The 21465-nt window shown below is 46.1% G+C and overlaps 1 protein-coding gene across 2 annotated transcripts in view; it reads right to left on the bottom strand.

The window, feature by feature from the left end:
- The window catches only part of GFRA1 (GDNF family receptor alpha 1), a 199980-nt gene that overhangs the window by 144820 nt on the left and 33695 nt on the right, over positions 1 to 21465 (bottom strand). The window contains exon 5 of one of the 2 annotated variants that reach the window (XM_037063822.1): positions 3338 to 3352. The exons of the other annotated variant lie outside the window; for it this stretch is intronic. Within the exon in view, the coding sequence (XP_036919717.1) occupies positions 3338 to 3352 (15 nt within the window). The remainder of the gene's footprint in view (positions 1 to 3337; positions 3353 to 21465) is intronic. 2 annotated transcript variants of the gene reach the window in all.

Raw genomic sequence — 21465 nt, 5'->3', positions numbered from 1 at the left:
ACTCTGTGATATTTTCTTCATGGCAGGTATCCCTCTAGAATTTATTGATTTGCACACTTGGCACTGATGTCCCCAAGCCAGACTGAGTTCCATGAGAAGGGGGCCCTTGCTGTCTTGTCCACTCCCTTATCCTCAAGGCCCAGAAGGTATGTGGCACAGCTACCGGTTGCAAAATTCACTACACTCCAGAGGTATCAAAAGTTACTTGAGCTGGAAGAAAAAACCCTCCAGTAGCAAGATGCCAGCTCTAGGGCAGGGTGGGGGGGCGGAGGAGGAGGAAAGGCTATGCCTCTTGGGGCTCGGAGTCTGGAACGGACTTGGGAGCACAGCACAGAGCAGAGAATGAACTCAGCAGTGAAATCTTTATACTGTGCCCACTTACGCTTTCAAACACCCTGCTGAGTGGTATCGCTTGACTTCCAGGCCACTTGCTCGGTTTCTGTTCGATTTCAGAATCAAGGTTGAGCCCATGGAAGAGCATTTAAAAGGTGCTCCAGTAACTTCAAATGAGGCGTGCGTGTGGTTCTGACTTCATCACTAAAGGGCTGGCTTAAGTGCTCTGACCCTCGAGATGCTAGGCATGCGTGCACACAGAACATTTTCAACTGCATCTGACATCGTGAAGAGCGCATCTGTGGCACTTTGGGGTTTCTGAGAGCCGTCTCCCAGCTCTGAGCTCTGTGGACAATAGAGAATCTAGGTCAGGGAAGGCCCTTTGGAAACACGGCCCCGTGGCCCCAGAACTTACACATATGGAGGGCCCAGCTGTGGGCCCGCTGTCCTTGACAGTCCTCACGGCCTGGGTCTAACTGGCACAGCAAGTGGCATTTACAGATGAAAGAACCAAAAACACTATGAAGGCCCAGGAGCAGAGGAGGAACACGCTCCCACACGCACACAGCACAGATGCGGCAGAGAGAGGCCCAGCGGTAGCTGCCGCACTGTCACCGGCTGTAACAAGATTGATCTGCAAGGAAGTAAAAGGTAATGTAATCCAGAGGAAATAACTGCAGCTCCCTCCGAGGACGTCTGATGTTGTCAACTTGCAAGCCTGCGTCCCTCTTCTTTTGCCACAGTGACAGCAGCCCAGACACGCAGCCTCCTCTGGGCAGAGGGCACCCCCACGCTCACTGCCAGACCCACACACTTGCAAAGCAGCACCACCCCCCCGCCCCCGACTGCCCCAAAGCAAGCAGGGCCTGGATGCCCCGACATGGCAGGAGCCAGAGCCACTCGGAGTCGCCCTGCGTGAATGGGCTTCGGAGATGAGCCCGTGACGCCCATCCATCTGAAGCCACCTAGTTTTCTGATTATCCCTAGCACAATTCCCAGCCTCCAGGTTTCAAGCGAATAGCACCATTCTGCAACAGAGCTGCAACCACAGAAGATGCCGCGGAGTCACCCTTTAGGTTCTGTCTGTAAGACACAGAACCTGTTGTCTTGGTCCAATGCAACTGTCACTGGTCCGTGTTTCCTGTCACATTTTACTGAGCATTCGCTTCACAGGAAGAATGGCCAGAAGCAAAGGTAAGGAGGAGGTACCAGCTGGCAAGTTCTGTGCCATGGTTTCAGGAATCTTTCTGCATACAAAATGGTCTCCTAAGGCCGGTGCCATGTAAATAATTCACAAAAGCCGGCTCAGTTCTCTCCGTTTGAAATCCTAGTAATATCTTACAAGGGAACTGCCACCCACCCGTGTGCAGGACAGCGGGTAGCGAGCAGCTTCCATCTCTGGAAGATGCTATTACGTCTAGATAGCCCGTGATTTGCAGATGATTATAACTTTTGCTCTACATATCACTGTTGCTGACAGGCAAACGCCATCCATCAAATGGCATGACTGATTCAAAAAGGAGGCAAACTTGACACAGGCCGTCTGATGGGCCATTTCTTTATGCTGATGACAACACCCAGGAACGCTCATGTGTTCCAGAAAGCCCTTCCAAACTCAAACATTCTGTGCCTCGCAAGGAGAAACACCATTCAGCAGTGGGTTGTACTTGCACTCTTAGCTCACGGAAGAAAAAACCCCATTCCCTTCCCAGGGCATCCCACTGAAACGCCAAGTTCTCAAGGAAGAAAAGAGGCTATAGCCAGGGGCTCCGATGGCAGCCCTTTCCTTCCACGTGCAGGCGCGGCTCCTTCTCAGTTTTGCTCGTCTCTTGGTCTCCAACCAAACGGAACTTATTCCTTGTAGCGTGTTGGGATCTATGAATTATTTATAAAAGTAGGTCTATGACTCCAGACTCTTAAAAGACAATGCAACAGTCCCCTCACTCTTAACATCCACAACTGCGCTTTTATGAGGGAGAGTAGGCAGACATTCTCCACAACACAGGCTGCCTGTTGGGGGCAAAATAATAGTTGTGAAAATAGCAAGCCTTTAAGATTATTTGGAAGCTATTTATGGAATGCCTGGTTGTATTTTTAAACCAGTCTCTCATTCTGAGCCAGACTTGGATTCAAGAAAGACATAGCAGACTGTGCTACAAACATGTTTCCCAGCTTGAATACAAACAGTTATTCCTCGCCGCTTTGCCCACTAGCTTCAGACTGTGATGAAAAAATAAAAAAGGGCAAGACGCTGTTCCCCTTTCACATATGTCTAGCAGGTTCCACAAGGCCATGGCCATGAGCACGGTGGCTGTGCATCCTAAGTGGGGACTAAGACACGCACCGGAAGACGCAGTTGGGGTTAAGCTTTCAGCCTCCAGCTCCCCAGAACCTGTGACCTGGGCAGGCAAAACACATAAAACATTGCTTGCCCCAGCCTGGCCCTGTTTCTGTTACAGGCCCAGTTGGAGGGGTCGTGGGAGACACCTGGGTTGAAGGGCACAAAGCGACCAGCTAGCTATGGCTCTGCCCACAGCTCCAGGACAGCGGCCCGTTTGTTTGGTGAAGAAACGCCCATGTGAAGCCGGCATGTGGAGCTCTGGCCAAGCTTCCGCTGCCCAAACTTCCGCTGCCCTGATGATGCAGGAGCCCTGAGGACTGGGGTTCCACCTGAACCCCTCCAGAGACACCTGCTCTTCCCCATCTCACACATCCTATAGCACCCCTGCCCCCTGACAGGGGCTCAGCCATGAACCCCTTCCCCATGTCCCTGCTCCAGTTGTCCACGTCCCATCCTACCCACAAACATGATCACAAGGAAGCAACCAGAAGCTGGATGGTGCACATCAGGTCATCTCGAGCCATTGTCCTCATGATGCCTCCTAAAGCCCCCGTGACATATCAGAGAGACTGCGAGGCCCCATGACCTTCTGCACCCAGACGGTCCCCTTGTTCCCAAAAGAGCACAGCCAGTGGGAAAGCAGGCAGAAGGCAGTGAACTTACCTTGCTGGAAAACATCTGCCAGGAGGGAGGAAAAACAGCGGAGGAGGGCAGGGGGAGAGAGAGGAGAAAAACAAATTAATAATAACGTCGAACATGACAATGATGATAATCACAGCGAACACACGCTAACTGCTAGGTTCTCTCCATGCAACGGTTCCTTTAACTCGGAGGCAGTGGGTTGGAGCGTGGGCTCTGGAATGAAACCGCCTGGGCTGAAATCCTGGCTCGACACTTACCAACACTATAGCTGACATTCTCCAAACCACAAACGGATCAGAGTACTGGGAAGATTAAACAAACTACGGCCTATGTTTTAAGGGCTGAGAACACTGCCCAAGACAGTAAACACACAAAGTTTGGTCATTAATATTATTAATACTCTTATGTTCACAACCACTCTATAAAGTAGGTTGTATAATCACTCTCATTCTACAAATGGCTCTGGGATTTGAAGAACTCATCCCAAACCACAGATGAGTAAGTAACGGGCTCAGGAGTGAACCCAAGTCTATCGGATTCCAAAAACTGCCATCTTCTTACCCACTACTGAGCAGCCTGACTAGTTTGTAAGTAACCATGAAAGCAACAAGGACACACAGGAAGATAAACAGAGGAAGGGCCTTTGACCTCACTAAAGTTCCATATTTATGTCATGTGAACAAAACATCAGTGTCTATTCTCCACATTGTAACTCACAACTAGTTAACACCATGTCTTCACATTAAATCCTTGGTCAAAGGCTGTTAAAAGGTGAAAACAATATACTTGTTTCAACAAATATCTGTGAGGCTACTATGTGCTAAGCACAATGACCGGCACTGGGGACCACGCATCTAGCGAAAAGCATAACTGAAATAACACCCCCGTCCAAGGGGAACCACTTGTCGGACGTTTATCCCCTACATTGGTTTTGACTACTTTGGAACATTGTATGAATGGACTGATACAGTGTGAACATTTCCGGAGCCTGGGCCTTCTTTGCTCTGCAGCGACGGTGGGTCCCACACACGTCAGTAGCTATTAGACCATTCACACTCGCTGCTGGATGGCATTCCACTGCGTGAGTATAGCATCATTTTTAATTTTATGTAAGCATTTCTGTGTTATTCTAACTTTTGACAATGAACATGTCTTATATTTCTTGAACCTTAAAACAAGTTATTTTCCATTCAAAAACAAGTAAGAACTATACCATCAACACCAAATTTGCTGTCAGTCATCAGCTAAAACATCAGCTCCTACGAGGTCGCAAAGAGCCAAGGGCCCGTGAATGGTGCAAATGAAACACGTACCTGGTGTGCTAAGCAGACTGCAAGGACAGAGTACCTGTGGGAGCAGGTGTCAGTTCAGTGAGGCACATGTGACCCCTCTGAAGAATGTCATTCATATTCAGTACACATGTTCCCAAGGGTATACCCAGGCCAGGATACACTTCAGACTGACACTTCCCAACTCCAGGGAGCTGGCTAACACACCGCCCTTTCTCCCGCACTCCCGAAAGCCAACTGGGATATAAATGGCCCATCTGGTACCCGTACAGAACAACTTCAACTCTGCTCTAATTCACATGTCTTCTCCATCCTTCGGTAACCTCAGTAATTCATCATCAGCATTGTGTGCAATGCCACTCACTTCCCAGACTCTGACACTGTCCAGAGATGGAGAAGGACCATGTGAGCTCCCCAAGCATACACCAGGTTGCATGCATCTGCTGCCTCCAACAGAGTCTGAACCACCCACTCGGACCAGCCTGCACACCTGGCGCATCCTTCCTCCCCAGCCTGCAAATGTCACAGCCACTGTGAAGTTTCTCAGAGCCTGTCCCCACAGAGGGGGGCATCACTGTTTCTGCCTCTCTGCTCCTTGAGTAATTTGTACACTTTGCAATTATAGCTCCTATTATAATTAGTTCTTTATGTAGACCCTGAGCTCCGGAGGATAAGAGGTAGGTGTCTTAATCACTTTTTGCGGGTCCTCACTGTCTGGCATGGTGTGCTCCCCCAGGAGGGAAGGGAAGAGGGTTGGTCTGTATCAACATCCACCTGGTCCGACCCCCTCATTTTACAGATAAGGAAGCTGAGTCTACAGGTATAAGAGATTCTTCCCAAGGTCCCACATGGCGTGACAAGCTGAGCCAGGGTGACATGAGATCCATTTAACCTCAATGAAGCACAAAAGCTCATCCCTATTATTAGCAAAGTACAAATTAGAGCATTATCATTTTCCTCTAATGAATATAGACAAAAATTTCCAACCTTGAAAACATCAGTGAAATAAGATTAAGTCTTTCAAATACAGATCCAGTCTCAACATCCATCCAGAATCCTCAACCTCCTCTCCACGGCCTTGGAAAGGGAGCACATCCTTCGGAATTCAGTGCAGAAATGAATCTCTGGAAAGCATGGGCAGGCAGGGAGGCAGGGAATTCGGGCCTGGATTTACTGCAGTGGCCTTCCTCCTTCCAAACCTGGGGTGCCTTCCAGGTGTTAGCAGACAAATCTGCACAAACCGTCTCTTCTCGTCCCCCAAACTCTCTTGATTTTCATATAAGCTATTTTAGATTTTTACAAGAACCCCTTTTTAGCTGCATTTACCCTTGCACCCTTTTATTCAAATGAAATTTTGAATAAACACTAGTATTAATATTGCAACAATTTTGCCCAGGAGTTATCTTGTAATTTACACTCTCCGTTCGTGTCTGTTGTCGTCTGTGGCATAAATCATTTGGTTCTTAGCCACATTTAGCTCTTTGCTCTGTACAATAATGGCTTGAGTGCCTTCTTTAAAATTGTACTGTGCCTAGCTGAACCTGCCATCCAGGCTCAGGCTCAAGTGATGCGAGGACAGAACAGAAAATAACTGAGAAGATGGTAAATTCTGTGCTGTTTGGCTACATTTTACCTCCCTCTCCCAACTGTAGGCCTCATAGGATAGCAGCCACAAAAATACTCTTACCGTCTCCCAGGCTGGTGTGCATGGCCAACACCCCCATCTTCCCACCCACAGGGATTGGTCTCCATACAACCACACTGCCACACATTTGAGTGTGATTTTCCCCTTTTAGCCTAACCAACCTCTATGAATTATTTGGGAGTCAATTACACTCTGTGAACTTGAGTCTCCTCATTGGTGACCTGGGTATATTTTAACATCCACAATACTGGTGTCGGGGAAAGTTAAGTTGGATGATTTACGCACGCCTTTCCCACCAGTGGAGAATGTCTGAGAAGAAGACCCAGTGTCCTCTTTTTTGTTTCCCCTGAAAATGGAAGTCACACAGCTCAGAGCCAGGAGCTCCCAGTGCCCACCCTGGCCACAAGGCGGGCTGAGCCCAGAGGACTGCAGGGACACTTGTGCAGAGGAAATGAACTCCTTCAGACAAAGCTCTGCTCTTACTCACGTCTCCAGGGAGAAAACCTCAAACCCCAGTCCTTCCCCGGAACAAAGAAAGCCTGTTCCCCAGCCCCACCCCCACCCCCTGGAGCAATTCTGGTCCTATAGATAGATGAAAGGCCAAGTATAAGTTGGTGACTCAGACGTGGGAAGAAGAAAACACGACAAAAGGAACTTACTTAGATAAGCCTCAATGTCCAGTTTCTTCGGTGAGGAAAGAACAGCAAGGACACTTTCCCTCCTCCCCCCACAGCTACTGAGAGATTCACACACCAGAGATCTGTAATGCACGGAGTCCTCTGGGGACGGGGGCTGTGAAAAGACTAGATTATTTATTAGTATTAATAAGTTATGGCAATTAGGCTGGATGATTCCTTAACGTGGCTGATTAAAAACTTTCTTGAGTGTTACTCATCCACATGGCCAGTGTTTACCTCTATTAAAAATGATTTAACCGCACTCTGGGTGAAAGCCTCTCTTACGCCCAGGGTTAATAATTAGCAGTGCACAGAGCTACACGGGTTAAGTGAGTTGGCTCTCCTTCATTTATCTGTTGCCTTCTTTTATGGGCAGAACTGGATGGCAGTCTTATTGCCCGTTCAGTCCGCTAAGAACAACTTACTATTTCAATCCACAATCCACAACAACAGTTAGCGAAGCTCACTATTATTACGGTATCACACTTGGCCCACACCGCACAGCATTAAAGATATGCCAAACAGTGGAAGTGTGCGTGGCTTCCACAAGACCAGGGCAAGTAAAGCTACTGATTCTCAAACAATGTCATCACACTGCTCTCTCAATTGTACTTTCTTTTCTAGGTTAAATTATATATGAGGGGAGTTTAGTTTCTTGAAAATGCATGCACTTAACTCCCATTTAAGAACTCTCACCTGGGGAGACAGCTATCTTATGGGTCCTCCTGTGGTTTGAGCTACGGAGGGAAAATTCTCTTTCAAGTACAAGAGCTTTTACGGTAAAGCACTGTACATTTTACTGGGCCCCAACCAACCAGGGGCAAAGGAAGGGAGGTCGGGAGGAGCTGGAGTAAATGCTGATTCCTAGAGAGGGTCGGGTTCACCAACAGCCAGAGTAAATTGCAGTATGGGCTCGGCGGCCCCCTTGCCAAATTTCAAAAACCAGCAGGCTCTCTACCCAGATACGAAGAGTACCAGACTTCAGTCTGTGGTTTTGGTGCTCTGCCGATCTCTGTGAATCGAGTGAATTTCCTATGTTGCAAAGTGGGTCCTTCCAATGCCTCCCTCTTGTTGAATGCCCGCACTCCAGAGGAGATCTGCTTCGTACTGACCAAGTCTAAGTCCGAAAGCCTAGGGCTCTCCGAGGAGGGCAGGGTTATCTCCTCTCCCAAATCCAACCCAGTGCCATGTCTCAATGTGATTGTGGCCACTGGATCCCATAACCTGAGTGCCAACTCCTCAGAAGGTGGAAACCTGGGGCAGTGAAGCCTCTGGCAGTCTGCGTTCTCATCAATAAAATGGGGACAATAGAGACAAGCTTTGTCCCACCACGGTGATATCATGAGGATCAATGAAGATAATTAATCAGCACAGAGCCCATGGACTCAGAAGTCCAATGCTAGGTTCTGGTCCCTGCTGGTCCACCAGCTAAGCCACCCTGGACTAGCTATTTAACCCGCCTGGGTCTCCGTTTCTTCATTTATAAAATGGGGATAATAAAACGTACCTTTCCAAATTCATGAGAACCACCATGATCATATATGCAAGGCTCTTATTTAGCACATGCCAGCTGGTTTACAGTATGCTCTCAATAAGTGAAAATTACCATCATTATAATGAGAAGCAATAAAACAGGGAAGCAAAGAGCTCAGGTCCTGAAGTCAGAGCTGGGCCCTTGTCTCTGGTTGTGTGACCTCAGGCAAGTGACAGAGCAACCCTAAGCCTAGCTTTTCTCATCAGCAACATGAAGACAATAGCAGTAGCTAACTTTGTGGTAGCTTATAAATCACTATGGAGATGAAATGAGGTAATACGGATGGAGTATACAGTAACTAGTACTCAGAAAGACTTCTATGAATTGTAGTGTGATTAGTCAACATTGACTGATTGCCTACTATTTGAAAAACCTTTGCAACTTTCTGTAGGGTTATAAAGGTTACCGTAAGAGAGAATCCACAAAATAAATGGATCGTTTTAATTTCATCTTATCATCGTGTCGCTATATGCCATTAAGAAACGTGAAAGCAATCCTCAAATATGACCTTACGAATGAATTATTTTTAATCTTTGAGATCAGAGGTCCAAAGACATCTTATCTTCAATTAATGATCTAAGGGACTGTGAGTAGAAGATCCAGAAACCCAGGGCCCAGCCTCTACCTTTGGCACCACTCGCCCCTCTGACACTGCCTGTCTCCTCTGGACCTGTCATTATTTCTCCAGCTCACCATGTAAGGGGCTCACTCAGCCCTGCCCCAGGCTCTGACCAGGGTTTCCAGCCATGCTCCTTGTAAACATAGGTTCAAAGGAGGTAGGAGCCGCATCAGGGCAGCGGAACTGAAAACCTCTACTTGGTACAGCCAGGATCCGTGAGGAATTTGTATGAGAAAAGGGTTCTGCTGCTTTATGAAATAACTCGGTTAAAGTTTGAACACAACACACCACTCAACGGAGCCCCTTCCTGTCTGGGTGCAGGTCTGTGCAGCCAAAGTCAAGGGCTCCTCCAGTGTCCCTGTGTGGCCTCAATGGCACCACACAGGGGCTGTGATTAGCTTCCTGTGTCTCCAAAGCCAGACAGTTTGGGCAGCCGTGTGGCCACACAGCCAACGCCCATGCCCCTCCCGCTTCCCACAGGCACACTCAGGCTGCTCCGACTGAACAGAAGCTGGTGAGCCTTGGTTAGGGCTCCAGTCTCCAGCCTCGGTGCCCAAAACAAACCCATTTTTTATAGTTAGTTTTAGAGAGAAGGGAAAAGAGGAAGAAAGAGAAGGAGAGAAACATGATGTGCACGAGAAACAGCAATTGGTTGCCTCTCTCACACCCTTAGCTGGGGACCTGACCTGCAACCCAGGCATGTGCCCTGACTGGGATTCGAACCAGTGACCTTTCAGTCCACAGGCCATTGCTCAATCCATTGAGCCACACCAGCCAGGGCACAAACCCATTCTTTAACGTGGACACACCTTGCATCTCTGTCCTTTTTCTTCTCCGTGTCATTTTCAATGCAGGCCCAAAAAAGTTCCATCGTTTTCCTTACTTTTCTGGTCTCCCCTCACCTTTTATCTTGTTAGAAATGAAGATCATGACTTTGCCTGTCATGGTCATACCCCTGAAGGCACACAGCATCCAGTAAATGTCTTTTATTTGTGAGCAAGAGAAACAAAATGGAAAGCCCTGAAGTTATCTTCCTGCCACATTTTCTAGGGAATGTGCTACCAGCATCAATCATAGGCCATGTGCTTATAACCCATCAGCCTACCCTGATGTGGGAGGGCAGTGCAAGGGACAAGGGACACGAGCTAGTAAGTCCCTAACATTTTTATGACATTCCATCCCTAGTATTTCTCATTCATCCCACAAAAGAATAAAGCTCTTAACTACTGAAAGCACACACAAAAAAGATTTAGGAATAATACTTTTTATGATTGCATTCTGTATACTGGGAAAGTTATGTTCAAATCTACTAGTACTGTATGTAGCTGATAAAGTAGAACAGGATGGCTTCCCAGCTAACAGTGTATTTTATAGCCATTTAAAATGTTTTCTCTCAATTGAATTACTTTTTGAGGAATTATAATAAGACTAATCTGAGCTTAATGAATTCATGTACAAATACCTCAGATTGCATTATTAAGACCTCTCCGATACAAAACTGCATTAAACTCAATCCCTTTAGCAACCAGTGTTTTTCTTTGCGAAGGACAGCATACGTGACTTTATCTGAATTCTTTTAGATCAGGTGACTAAGAAGTCACAAGGAGCCACATTAATAGCTCAAACAAAAGAAGAGATTGACAAATAATTTTGTTCTAATGTCCCTAAACTCACACAATTGAGTGTTCATTGGGAGTCACAGGAAGTCTTTTTTACGAAGCACCCACACGTGCAAAGGGTCGGTCCATCTTCCGGAAGAAATCAGTTACAGCCCCGATGAACAATAACATAAAACCACCAACGGTAAAACACTAAAAGTAAGTCTGTAAACGTCCATCAAGCCTTATTTTCTACAAAGTCTCCAAACCCCACAGTCTCCATAGCTAGCTTCTAGTCGGCGTTAAAGACGAAGCGACTCGTCTTCTCGGGGATTCAGTTTCTCCATCTGCAAGCTGATTTGTGCCCGATGATCTCTAAGGTCCCTTCCGGTTCTAAAACACGATGGTTTCAAGTGTAAAATTACACACATTACATCAAATGGGCTGTGTCGCACGGAGCTTATTTGTCATCTCGTCCACACTAAATTACATTCGCAGGAAAAACATTTCATCTCCTGCCATTCACATACATCCACAAACACGTTCATACTATGACTGGTGATTTCAGATTTATCCCAAGATATTATCGTGGTGGTAAGGTATTTTTTCTCATTACAGATACATTATAAACCAGATGAAACCTTTAAGGTTATAGGACCTTCTTGAATCCATTTCTATTTGTACCACCACCACCACCCACCCAACACACACTGCCTGGAGGATGCTCTGTTATCTCCATTTCCACGTCAACTGATTCCTTTCACCACGTATATATTCCGCTGGCAGGTCTGTGAAATCCAGGCTTTCACAGGACTAGCTACCCAGTCTCCTAAATTCAAACTAGGTATTCACAAATGTCCAGCAGAATAAACCTATTTCTTTGCCAGGTGATCATTACCAGGATGGACAACTGTAATGCAAACATAAGACAATGGTCATCATCATTATTTTGATGGCTTGGCACAAATTACTATCAGGAGAGCTTCCAGGAGCCAGAGACAATTAAAGTCTGAGTTCAGAGAAGCTGCCCCCAACATCAAGCATTGCTGATTAGAATGATTTGGAAGTAAATATGTTTCAGCAAATTGGCCTAAGTCTTCAAGGAGGAAGTTTGGCCACGTGATCTGTTCTGACCCAACCTGTTTGGGAGGTGCAGGCTCTGGCCAGGCCCTGCATCAATCCACTGAATAAACGAGGAAAAATCATTTAAGCATTCGGGAAGGTTTGCGTGGGAAGTCTCTGCAGCACCCCTCCTCCAGTTCTCAAGTTCCACAGTGAATCTTTCACTAGGACCCTCTGCTATATGCTCCTAAGTTATCTGCACCTCTTCTCAGTGCACTAATATCCTCTTAACAATTTTCTCTCTCTCACTTTCTCTCCAGCTAAGTTGAAAGTGCCACGTGACAGGGATGTTTTGTCCCTTTTAGCCCCCAAACCCAGGGTAGAATATTACAACACAGGGGCACATTTAATGTTAACCATAACTAATGTGTTTTCAGAGCTTTCCACTATATGGGGCACATTTTCAGTTCTGTGGGCAGATATCCTGAATCTCCCCAATTACCCGAAGAGGCAGCTGTCATCATCACCCTCGTTTTAGAGATAAAGAAACAGAAGCCCACAAAGGGTAACCGGAGCTGCCAAAGGTCAAGGAGCAGGTGATCTGGGATTCAACGCAGAGCCCACACTCTTACCCACTGCCCACACCGTCCCCCATGAACACCCAGCTACTGGATGTGCAGAAGGATGAACAAGCAAATTCATTCCTTCAAAAACACCCCAAAGGGCTTGCTTGAGCCACAGCTATGACATTTCAATGCTGTGACCACATTCCCAGGCCTCTGACCACACCTTTTCTGTACCTTTATTATCTACACATCTCAATCCCATTGCAGAAACCACCTGAATGTGTCTTTACCTTTTAAACACTTTACACATTTTCTGTAAAAAAAGTAATGTAACTATTTCGGTAGGTTTATGGCAAACGCTAAGGTAAGGACACGTGGAAAGGATGTTGGGCTGGATGAAAAGATCAGAATTCCCAGAAAAGGGTAAGGAAAGGGAGAACAGTGTACAAGGGCTGAGCCACAAGGACTGGGCCGCTGTGTCTGACCCAGCTGCCATCCCACTAGGATTCACGGAAAAGAGGGTGTGAGAGGTGGGGAAGAACCAAGGTAAGAGGGTAGGCAGTGCCCGGGGACCCACATGCAGGCTCTGGAGTCAGCACGTTTCAGTTCTCAACCTGACTCTGCTCCTGGGGAAGTCAGATGCCTTCTCTACGACTCAGCACCGCCATCGACACCCTGGGAGTTACAGGGGCCATAGTGGGGATGAAAGGAGATCAAGATCAAGAGACTCAATGTAGCAGCTGACACGTAGAAGGCACATTACGGGAGCAGGTAATTTGGAGAGTTGTGAGAAATTAAGTTTCAGGACATCATTAAGATCAACAAAATTCTTTGGCACCCTGGCAACTACGCTTGTTGTGATGAGTAAAATGCACTTGCATCGAACCTAAAACCAAAAAATTGGATGAGCCCAGGGAAATATGCCAGAATCTACATCGGATGTCCTCCAGCCCCCCACATGGAATGATGCAGTGAGGGAGGACAGGGGAGAAAACATCTCCGGCAATGGAGCATCCATCCTCTCCTCGTCAAATCTGCTCCTTTGGAAGCAGGACAACGTTTATCACATGAACAGACATTAAGCCCTACAAGTGTTACCCCACACTGTGTATCACATAAATGCTTATATTTTTCATCAGAGGTAGCTGGGAGCAAGAAATTAAGTGAGAACTGTCAGCTCTTTCATGAATGTTTCAGTGCACAGGTCTTTCTTGCGGAAGGCACTTACTCCTACGCTCAGCAGTTAAATATGGCTCCTCTCTCTCCATCTCGTCCTATGTGCTCAACAGGAGCACACACTGGGCTGGGCTCTCCGACAAGGAAGCCAGGCATCTCCGAGGAGCGGAGCAGCAAGGGAGCCGAGGACATCTTCCAAACGACCTCTGCAGCTGTACATTTTCATCCTCATGAAGAAGAGTCAGCAAAAGCAGCAAGTCTGGTTGCCACAGGTCACACACACCCTACTGAGCATGCTTTCAAAAAAAAAGGAGTTCCTTCCGTAGTTGAAGATTCTTTTAAACCTGTACAATACTATTCAGTGGCTTAGCACAGTCATGACATATAAATGTCACTTTCACGAAGGATTTGTGCAGCTGGCTTGCCCTGAAAAAGAAAGGGGGATTCTAGCTATTGTTCTTCAAGTCCACAGAGCTGGGTTCTAGGTCCACCTCTGCCCTAACTGGCTATTGCTGGTGGCTCAGTCTCTCTCGGGGTGCCTTGGTTGCACTCAAAACCTGCTTTAACTAATTCTTCAAGGAAAAAGTGAGACAGTGGATGTACTCACACTCTGAAAACATAGACTGGAATTCCTGATGCTTTGTTAGCATCCACTGGAGCTTATAACAAACAGGGGAATCCGACACACTCAGGGCAAAAGTGCTCAATTCTCCATGGAAATGAAAACAGTACAATGAGGGAGAGAGAAATCTGGGGGATGGGGCTCTGAGAGGTCTTTATGGACCAGGTACAATATGAGCTGGTTCATGAAGGGCAGTCCTAGACAAAGCTAACAGTTATTAAGCCCTCATTTTTTTAGGGCTTTACTTAACTGTTTCACATGCTCCCCCAAACTTTATGAAGGACATATAATTCTCATCTTCATTTTACCAATAAGTTAATTTGCCAAAGATCCCACAGGTAACCCAACCAACTGTAGGGCACCCCCCGCCCCATCACCACTGCACTGTGGGCCTCAATGGCGGAAATGAGAGACAATGGAACAACAGGGCAAGTGAGTCAGAACAAATCACATGGGCTCATGGGAAATTGAAGAAAACCTAAATAGAGAGAGATACACACCATTCATAGACAGAAGAATACCAAATTAACCTATATACTCAATTTAATCTTAATAGTAATTCCACCAGATTTTTTGTAGGAAATGGCAAGCTAATTCTAAAATTTGTAAGAATGTAGAACAGCCAAGCTATCTTGATAAAGAAGAGCAAAGTCAGACATTGACAAGACCTCAAGACATATAATAAAGCTACAGCAATTAAGGCAGTGTCACTGACGGACAAGTAGATCAAAGGAGCAGAATAAAGGGCCCAGAAACAGACCTATGATTTTATAATCATTTGATGTTTGCTGAAGGAACCAATGCAACCCCAAGGCAGAAAAGGCAGTCTCTTCAACAAACGGTCCTAGAGCACCCATACGGGGGAAAAGCAAACTTAGACCCCTACCTCACACCATACACAAAAATTAACTCATGATCAGTCACGGGCCTAGAAACAAATGCCTCAACTATACCATTTCTAGAAACTAAGAAGATACCCTCGTTAGTTAGGAGTAGCTGGAAGTTTCTAAAACAGTAAACGGAAAGCAATAGCAATAGAAAAAACATTAAAATTCATCAACATTAAAATTTTCTGCTCACTAAATAATACCATTAAGTAAATGAATCAATAATTTATTTGGGAGAGCAAATATTCACAAAACCTATATCCAAACATGTAAAAAATTAAAGAAACTCCTTTAAGTCACTAACAGAAAGATTTTTAAAAAACCAACTTTGGAAATGAGCAAAATATTTGTACAGACACTTCACAAAGGAAGTATACAAATAACCAATAAGCATATTAGCTAGTTAGAAAATGGGCAAAGAATCTGAATGAACATTTCTCAAAAGAAGATATACAAATGGCCAATAACTACTTGAAAAAATGCTCAACGTCACTGGGGACCAGGGAAATGCAAGTCAAAACCACAATGAGATGCCACGTCACCCTCACTAGGATGGCTACAATCAGAAAGACAGATAAATGACAAGTGTTGGCAGAGATCTGGAGAAATTGGAGCCTTCAGACACTGCTGGTTGGAAGGTAAAATGGTTGTAGCCACTTTGGAAAACAGTCCGGCAGGTCCTCAAAGAGTTAAATACAGTTAATCATATGATCCAGCAATTTCACTCCTAGGCATACGCCCCAAAGACGGGAAAACATATATCCACACAAACACTTGCCCACAAATGTCCACCGCACATTACTCATAATAGTCAAAAAGTGAAAACAATTCAAATGTCCATCAACCAGTTAATGTGTGAATAATATGCGGTCTCTCCATACAATGGGATCTTCTTTGGCAATGAAAAGAAATGAAGTACGAATAGAAGCTACAATAGGGATGAACCTTCCACACATTGTATCAAGTGAAAGAAGCTAGTCACAGGGGCCGCATATTGCATGGCTCCATTTATATGAAATGTCCAGAACAGACAAATATAGGAAAGGAAAATACATTCATCATTGACCAGGGCTGGAAGGGAGAAGAGGATGGGAGGGGATGACAATGTCCTAAAATTGATTGCCTGGTGGGTGCACAACTCTCTGAATACACCACAACCATGGAATTGTTTTTTCAATCCTCACCCAAGGACGTATTTCTTTCATTGCTTTTTTAAAAAAAGAGAGAGGAAGGGAGAGAGAAACATCTATGAGAGAGAGAAGCATCAGTCAGTTGCCTCTCATGCCCGGACTGGGGATCAAACCTGCAATCCAGGTGTGTGCCCTTATCAGAAGTCAAACCCACAACCTTTCAGTGACAGGCTGAAACTGTACATTTTAAATGGATGAGTTGAATGGTATGTGAATTATGTATCTCAATAAAGCTGTTTGGAGGAAAAAAAAAAACGCCCTGCCTCTCTGGGCCACAGCGCTGGGCAGGCCAATCTCTCATAATCGCACACAGCTCTTCACGAGTGAACACGCCTAAAGACCCACGCACTTGAGCCCTTGAACATGGCGAGTCTGAATTATGTATAAAATAGACACCGGATTTCAAAGACCTGGTTAGTGAGAAAAGTAGAATATCTCACTAATAACCATTCATATGGGGTTACATGCTGAAACAATATGAAAAAAGTAAGTAAAATTAAATGTTATTAAATTCAACTTCACCAGAGCATTGTCATTTTTTGAATATGGTACTAGAAAGTTTAAATTAAACATGGAGCGCCTATTTTATTTCTATTGTGTAGTACTGGTTTAGATTTTTAAATATAAATGAACCATCAACACTTTCCCTACCCCCAGTGTTTTGGGAGAATTATTTTATGCAGACTTCTAAATAGTAATTAACTTTGAAGCCCACTCAGCAGTTATGAAATGCCTGCTGCTTGCCAATTACGAAGGCACAAAAGGTTCCTTGTTCGCTGCCCTCTGCCAGTTGGTCCCTCGGACTAGAGTGGAAGATGCTCAGTGTGGCCCGTTAAACACTGGCGTGACCAAGTCTTCACAACGCACAGATGTTTCCCAAATCGGGCAGGCCCCAAAAACTTCCTCAATGCTCTCTAAGAACCACGATCAAAAGGGCTGCCTTTTGAAAATGATTAAAGATGAGGCTGAGATGACAGATCCCAGTTCACAGAATGAAAATGTCTTCTCTAAGGAGGTTTATCTAGAAGGCGCTTTGCATGGCATCGGTGAGAGATTCCCCCTTCACCCCTCACTCGTGAACCCTGAATTGTTTAGGGAGCTTCTTGCTTCTGCCCTGCGTTCCTCTTTGACCCAGGCCTGTGAGGCAGAGACAAGCTCTAAACTTTGTCTCTGCTGAAACTCCATAAAAATAGCCAGAGGTGTACCTATTCCCCAACAGGGGAAATGGAGATGGACCTCAGATGTGGCAAAATCTGGAGACAATAAAGATATTAATATCACAGGGTGGCAGAGCTGAGACCCCTACCAGCCTGTCTGGTTGCTCCTTTGCCCAGACAATGCCCAAAGAACAGGCAACTGAGCCTCTAGCTCAGCTCTCTAGGGTAAAGAAAGCAGGTGCGGTGGCAAAGTAATGTGGCCAGCGCTCCGGACAGGGCAGTCCCGGCACACGGCGCAGCCATAGTGGGCCCACAGTGGGCCAGCCTCACCCCCCCGCTAACACCCTTCATGAACAGTGAGCGTTGCTGTCACCCCTGTAGTGTCCCCCACACTCCTCCGGGCTGCATGTTGTGGGATCAGAAGGCTAGGGTGTTTTTTATTTAAAAAAAAAAAAAGGATTGCCCTGGCTGGGTGGTTCAGCTGGTTAGAGCATAACCCCGTACCAGGGTGTCAAACTCATTTCCACCGGGGCCACATCAGCCTCTTGGTTGCATTCAAAGGGCCAAATGTAATTTCAACTTCTTAACAGTTAAGGAGTAGTTACACTTATATAGTCCTAAAATTATTTCAGCCCTTTGAAGGCAACCACGAGGCTGGTGTGGCCCCTGGTGAAAATGAGTTTGACACCCGTGATATACACCAACAGGCCACGAGTTCAATGCCCAGTCAGGGCATATACCTAGGTAGCAGGTTCAATCCCCAAGCCCAGGTGTGTGTGGGTAAGGAAGGCAACTGATGGATGTTTCTTCTTCACATCTCTCTCTCTCTCTTCCCCCTCCTCTCTCTCTAAAATCAGTAAATATATCCTCAAATGAAGATTAAAAAAATAAAAAAGATGTATGTACTAGAATCTTACCTCCTCAACTGAGATACTCCTAAATTCCTACACCTACTTTTGTTCCAAATCTCCCGTAATAGAAGACAGTTTCATTGGCTTAATTGCTTCCGTTTTGTCCGTGATGGAAGCAGAGATGAAATACCTCTGGATCCTTCATCTCTCCCAGGCCTACACTGGGCAGAAATGGGCAGGCAACATGGTGCTTCGTTCCATGTCCTGTCGCATCCAAGCTGTCTCTTCTCCACGCTCAGAAATGGGACAGCCTGGCATGTACTGGCTCGTTCAGCACCTGGGCCGGGCCACGCATCGTGCTCAGGGCTGGGCAGTGACAAAGGCGAACACACCACCATCTCTGCTTCTAGGATGTTCCTCAGCCGGCGCCTAACTTTAAATGGCCTGTGTTTGGGGCAAAGTGTGCTGTAAAGAACAAAGCTCATTTCTGGAGCTGGCTTGTGGCTTGAGATATCTTCAAATTACAGCAGATGTTACAAAATGTACCTGACTTAGAGTTTCAAAAGAACGGTCTGTAACACGGCTACTTCCAGGCGGACTGTTTTGGGGCCGAGGTAATCAGAGCCGTCCTTTTCCATCCTCCTCCCACAATCCCATTAGCTGCCAGGCCCGGTAATCAGTCAGCGTTTGGCTGCCTTAGAAAGTCCTGGGGGGAGGGGGTGTGATTTGGAAAGTTAAGAGAATTATGATGAAAATGCCACCAAAATGTCTGGAGGCCTCGGAGGAAGAGATTTAAGGGTGCCTCCAATCATCTCCTGGCCAGAGACTCCTAAGGAAGTCAGAATGGCTACAAAGGAGAACCAAGGCCACCACGCTTCTCTGTCTCTGGCTGTGGCAGGCACAACAATGTCCCTCCCCCAAAAGATCGAATTCCTGGGACCTGCAAAAGAGACTTTGCCAATGTAGTTAAATTAAGTCTTGAGATGGGGAGATTTTCCTGCATTTTCTGGGCAAGGCGATTCTAATCACATGAACCCTTAAAAGCAGAGAACCTTTCTCTAGAAAGAAGTTTGAATATAAAAAAGGTCGAAGTGATGCTCTTTTAATGACTTCAAAGATGGAGGAAGGGAGCCAGGAGCCAAAAAAGGCAGTGGCCTCTAGAAATTGGAAAAGGCAAGGAAATATTTTCTCCCGTAGAGTCCACAGAATGTCCACATTGCCGCTGGCCCCTGATTTTAGCTGAGAAAGACCCACACTGGACCTTCGACCCATACACCAGTAAGGTAAGAAATTTGTGTTGGTTAAGCCACTAAGTCTGGGGTAACTTGTGACAGCAGCAATAGGGAACAAATACACTGGTTTTACGCAGCCGAACAGTGGGACGGTCAAGCAATGGGGCCAAGTAGTAACCAGGGCAGTGACTGCACAGTCAGAACACACAGCTGAGCCAACAAGGCAGTTCTGTCCAACAGAGAGCTCAAGTCTGTGGAAGGAGCCATTCATTCTAAGACAAGACTACAGGCGCAAAGACACCCAAGCACGGAGCCCACTGAGTTGATTCTGGGTGCTCTTGCTGGCCCTACAGAACCCTCCCTCACTCCCCCATCACCTGCGGTCTGCTCAGCACCAACAGGAGTATCAGACGACCTGTTATCATGTGGAAAGAGATTAGGGAAACAAAAAGAAGTGTCCCCAGAGTCTTGCCCCTAAGACTTTAACCCTTCCCAGCCCTGCTGAACTGCGGCATGCCACGTTCAATGCAGAACAATACTTGGAGTGGCTCATGACAGTGAGGAGGTGGCTCCTCTCCCAGCTCAAGGCACCTATGGTGCTTCTCTGCAGTCAGTCAGCTGCAGGACTGTCTTCCCCTAACACACGCACGTGTTTAGCAAACATGTCAGTGCCTGGACACCATGGAGGCTCAGGTCTCGACAAAGGGCTGGGTGGTTACAGGGACTGGTAGGTATCTTCCTTCTTCTCCTTTCTTTAAAAAAAAAAACTCACACATGGGATATGTTTTTTTATTTCAGAGAGAGAGAGAGGAACATTGATCAGTTGCCTCCCATACGTGCCCTTACCGGGGATCAAACCCACAACCTAGGTATATGACATGACCAGGCATCAAACCCATGACCTTTTGGTACATGGGATGATGTTCCAACCGGCTTAACCACTGGACCAGGGCCTCCCTCTTCTTTCTTCCTTAAGGATGAGGGGGTAGCTCATCTCAACCAGCTGTCACTGATACACTTATGTGTGTGGACAGAAGGCTGTTCCACAGTCTCATGTATGCCCACCTGGCACACATTGGGGTTTTTCCTGAAAATCTAGGAGCACATCCCTAGCTGTGTCTTTGGCTCAGAATTCCCGAAGAGCTTCTTTTGGCTGTTTTGTACACTGACAACCATCCATCCAAGGCACAGGTGGCAAACACAAGGCCCATTGGCTGAATCCAGCTATCTACCTTGTTTTATCCAGCCCAGCATCTTGTTTCTACCCAGCGGCAGTGCCAAGCTCTCGCTTAACTGTTAAGAAGTAGTTACATTTATATAGTCCTAAAATTACATTTGGCCCTTTGAAGGCAACTGCAAGGTTGATGTGGCCCCCAATGAAAATTACTTTGACACCCCTGCTTTAAGAGAGTAGTCACCCCTCCTATTTGTGAACTTCCTTGAAGTCTCAGTGTTTAATCTTATCAACACAAAGGGCACCATCAAATAGTGAACAGGGTCATTAAGAACTTGAAAACTATCGAAATATGGTTCCTGACCAAAGGGATTCCCGATTCATCACGATGATTCTTACCACTATTTCCTGACTGCCCACTCTATTCCAAATACTCCCTGTGTATTTTCCTATTCAGTCCTTACAGCATCCCTGAGAGATGCGTATTATCCCATTCTAGAGATGAGGAAACTGAGACTGATAACATCCTCAAGATCACAACGATAGTAAATGAAGGAGCTGAGTTCAAAGGCAACATGAATTCTTCTCACTCTGCTGCAAGGTCTCCCAGGAATGAAACTATCTTCTCCCCACAAATTTCTGGGAAAATGGGGCAAAGGATATACACACCTACACAAAGACTTTTCTATGTCAATTCTCACTCGAAATCTACCTTCCCTAGCTAGTTAAGGGAAGAATTCTTGATGACATATCTAAGACTGGTTTCAACTCTAGAAATACTAGTTCAGCGATTACTATACAGAGCCCATGCACATAAAAAGAGAACCCCTAACCTTTGCTAAAAAGACTAGCCACGCATGCACTCACACA

This window comes from Sturnira hondurensis, unplaced genomic scaffold, assembly GCF_014824575.4.
Source record: "Sturnira hondurensis isolate 20B ecotype Veracruz unplaced genomic scaffold, ASM1482457v3 Scaffold0014854, whole genome shotgun sequence".
NCBI classification, from domain to species: Eukaryota; Metazoa; Chordata; class Mammalia; order Chiroptera; family Phyllostomidae; genus Sturnira; species Sturnira hondurensis.
The sequence above is the reverse complement of the archived record's forward strand: the minus strand, read 5'-3'. Positions and strand labels throughout refer to the sequence as shown.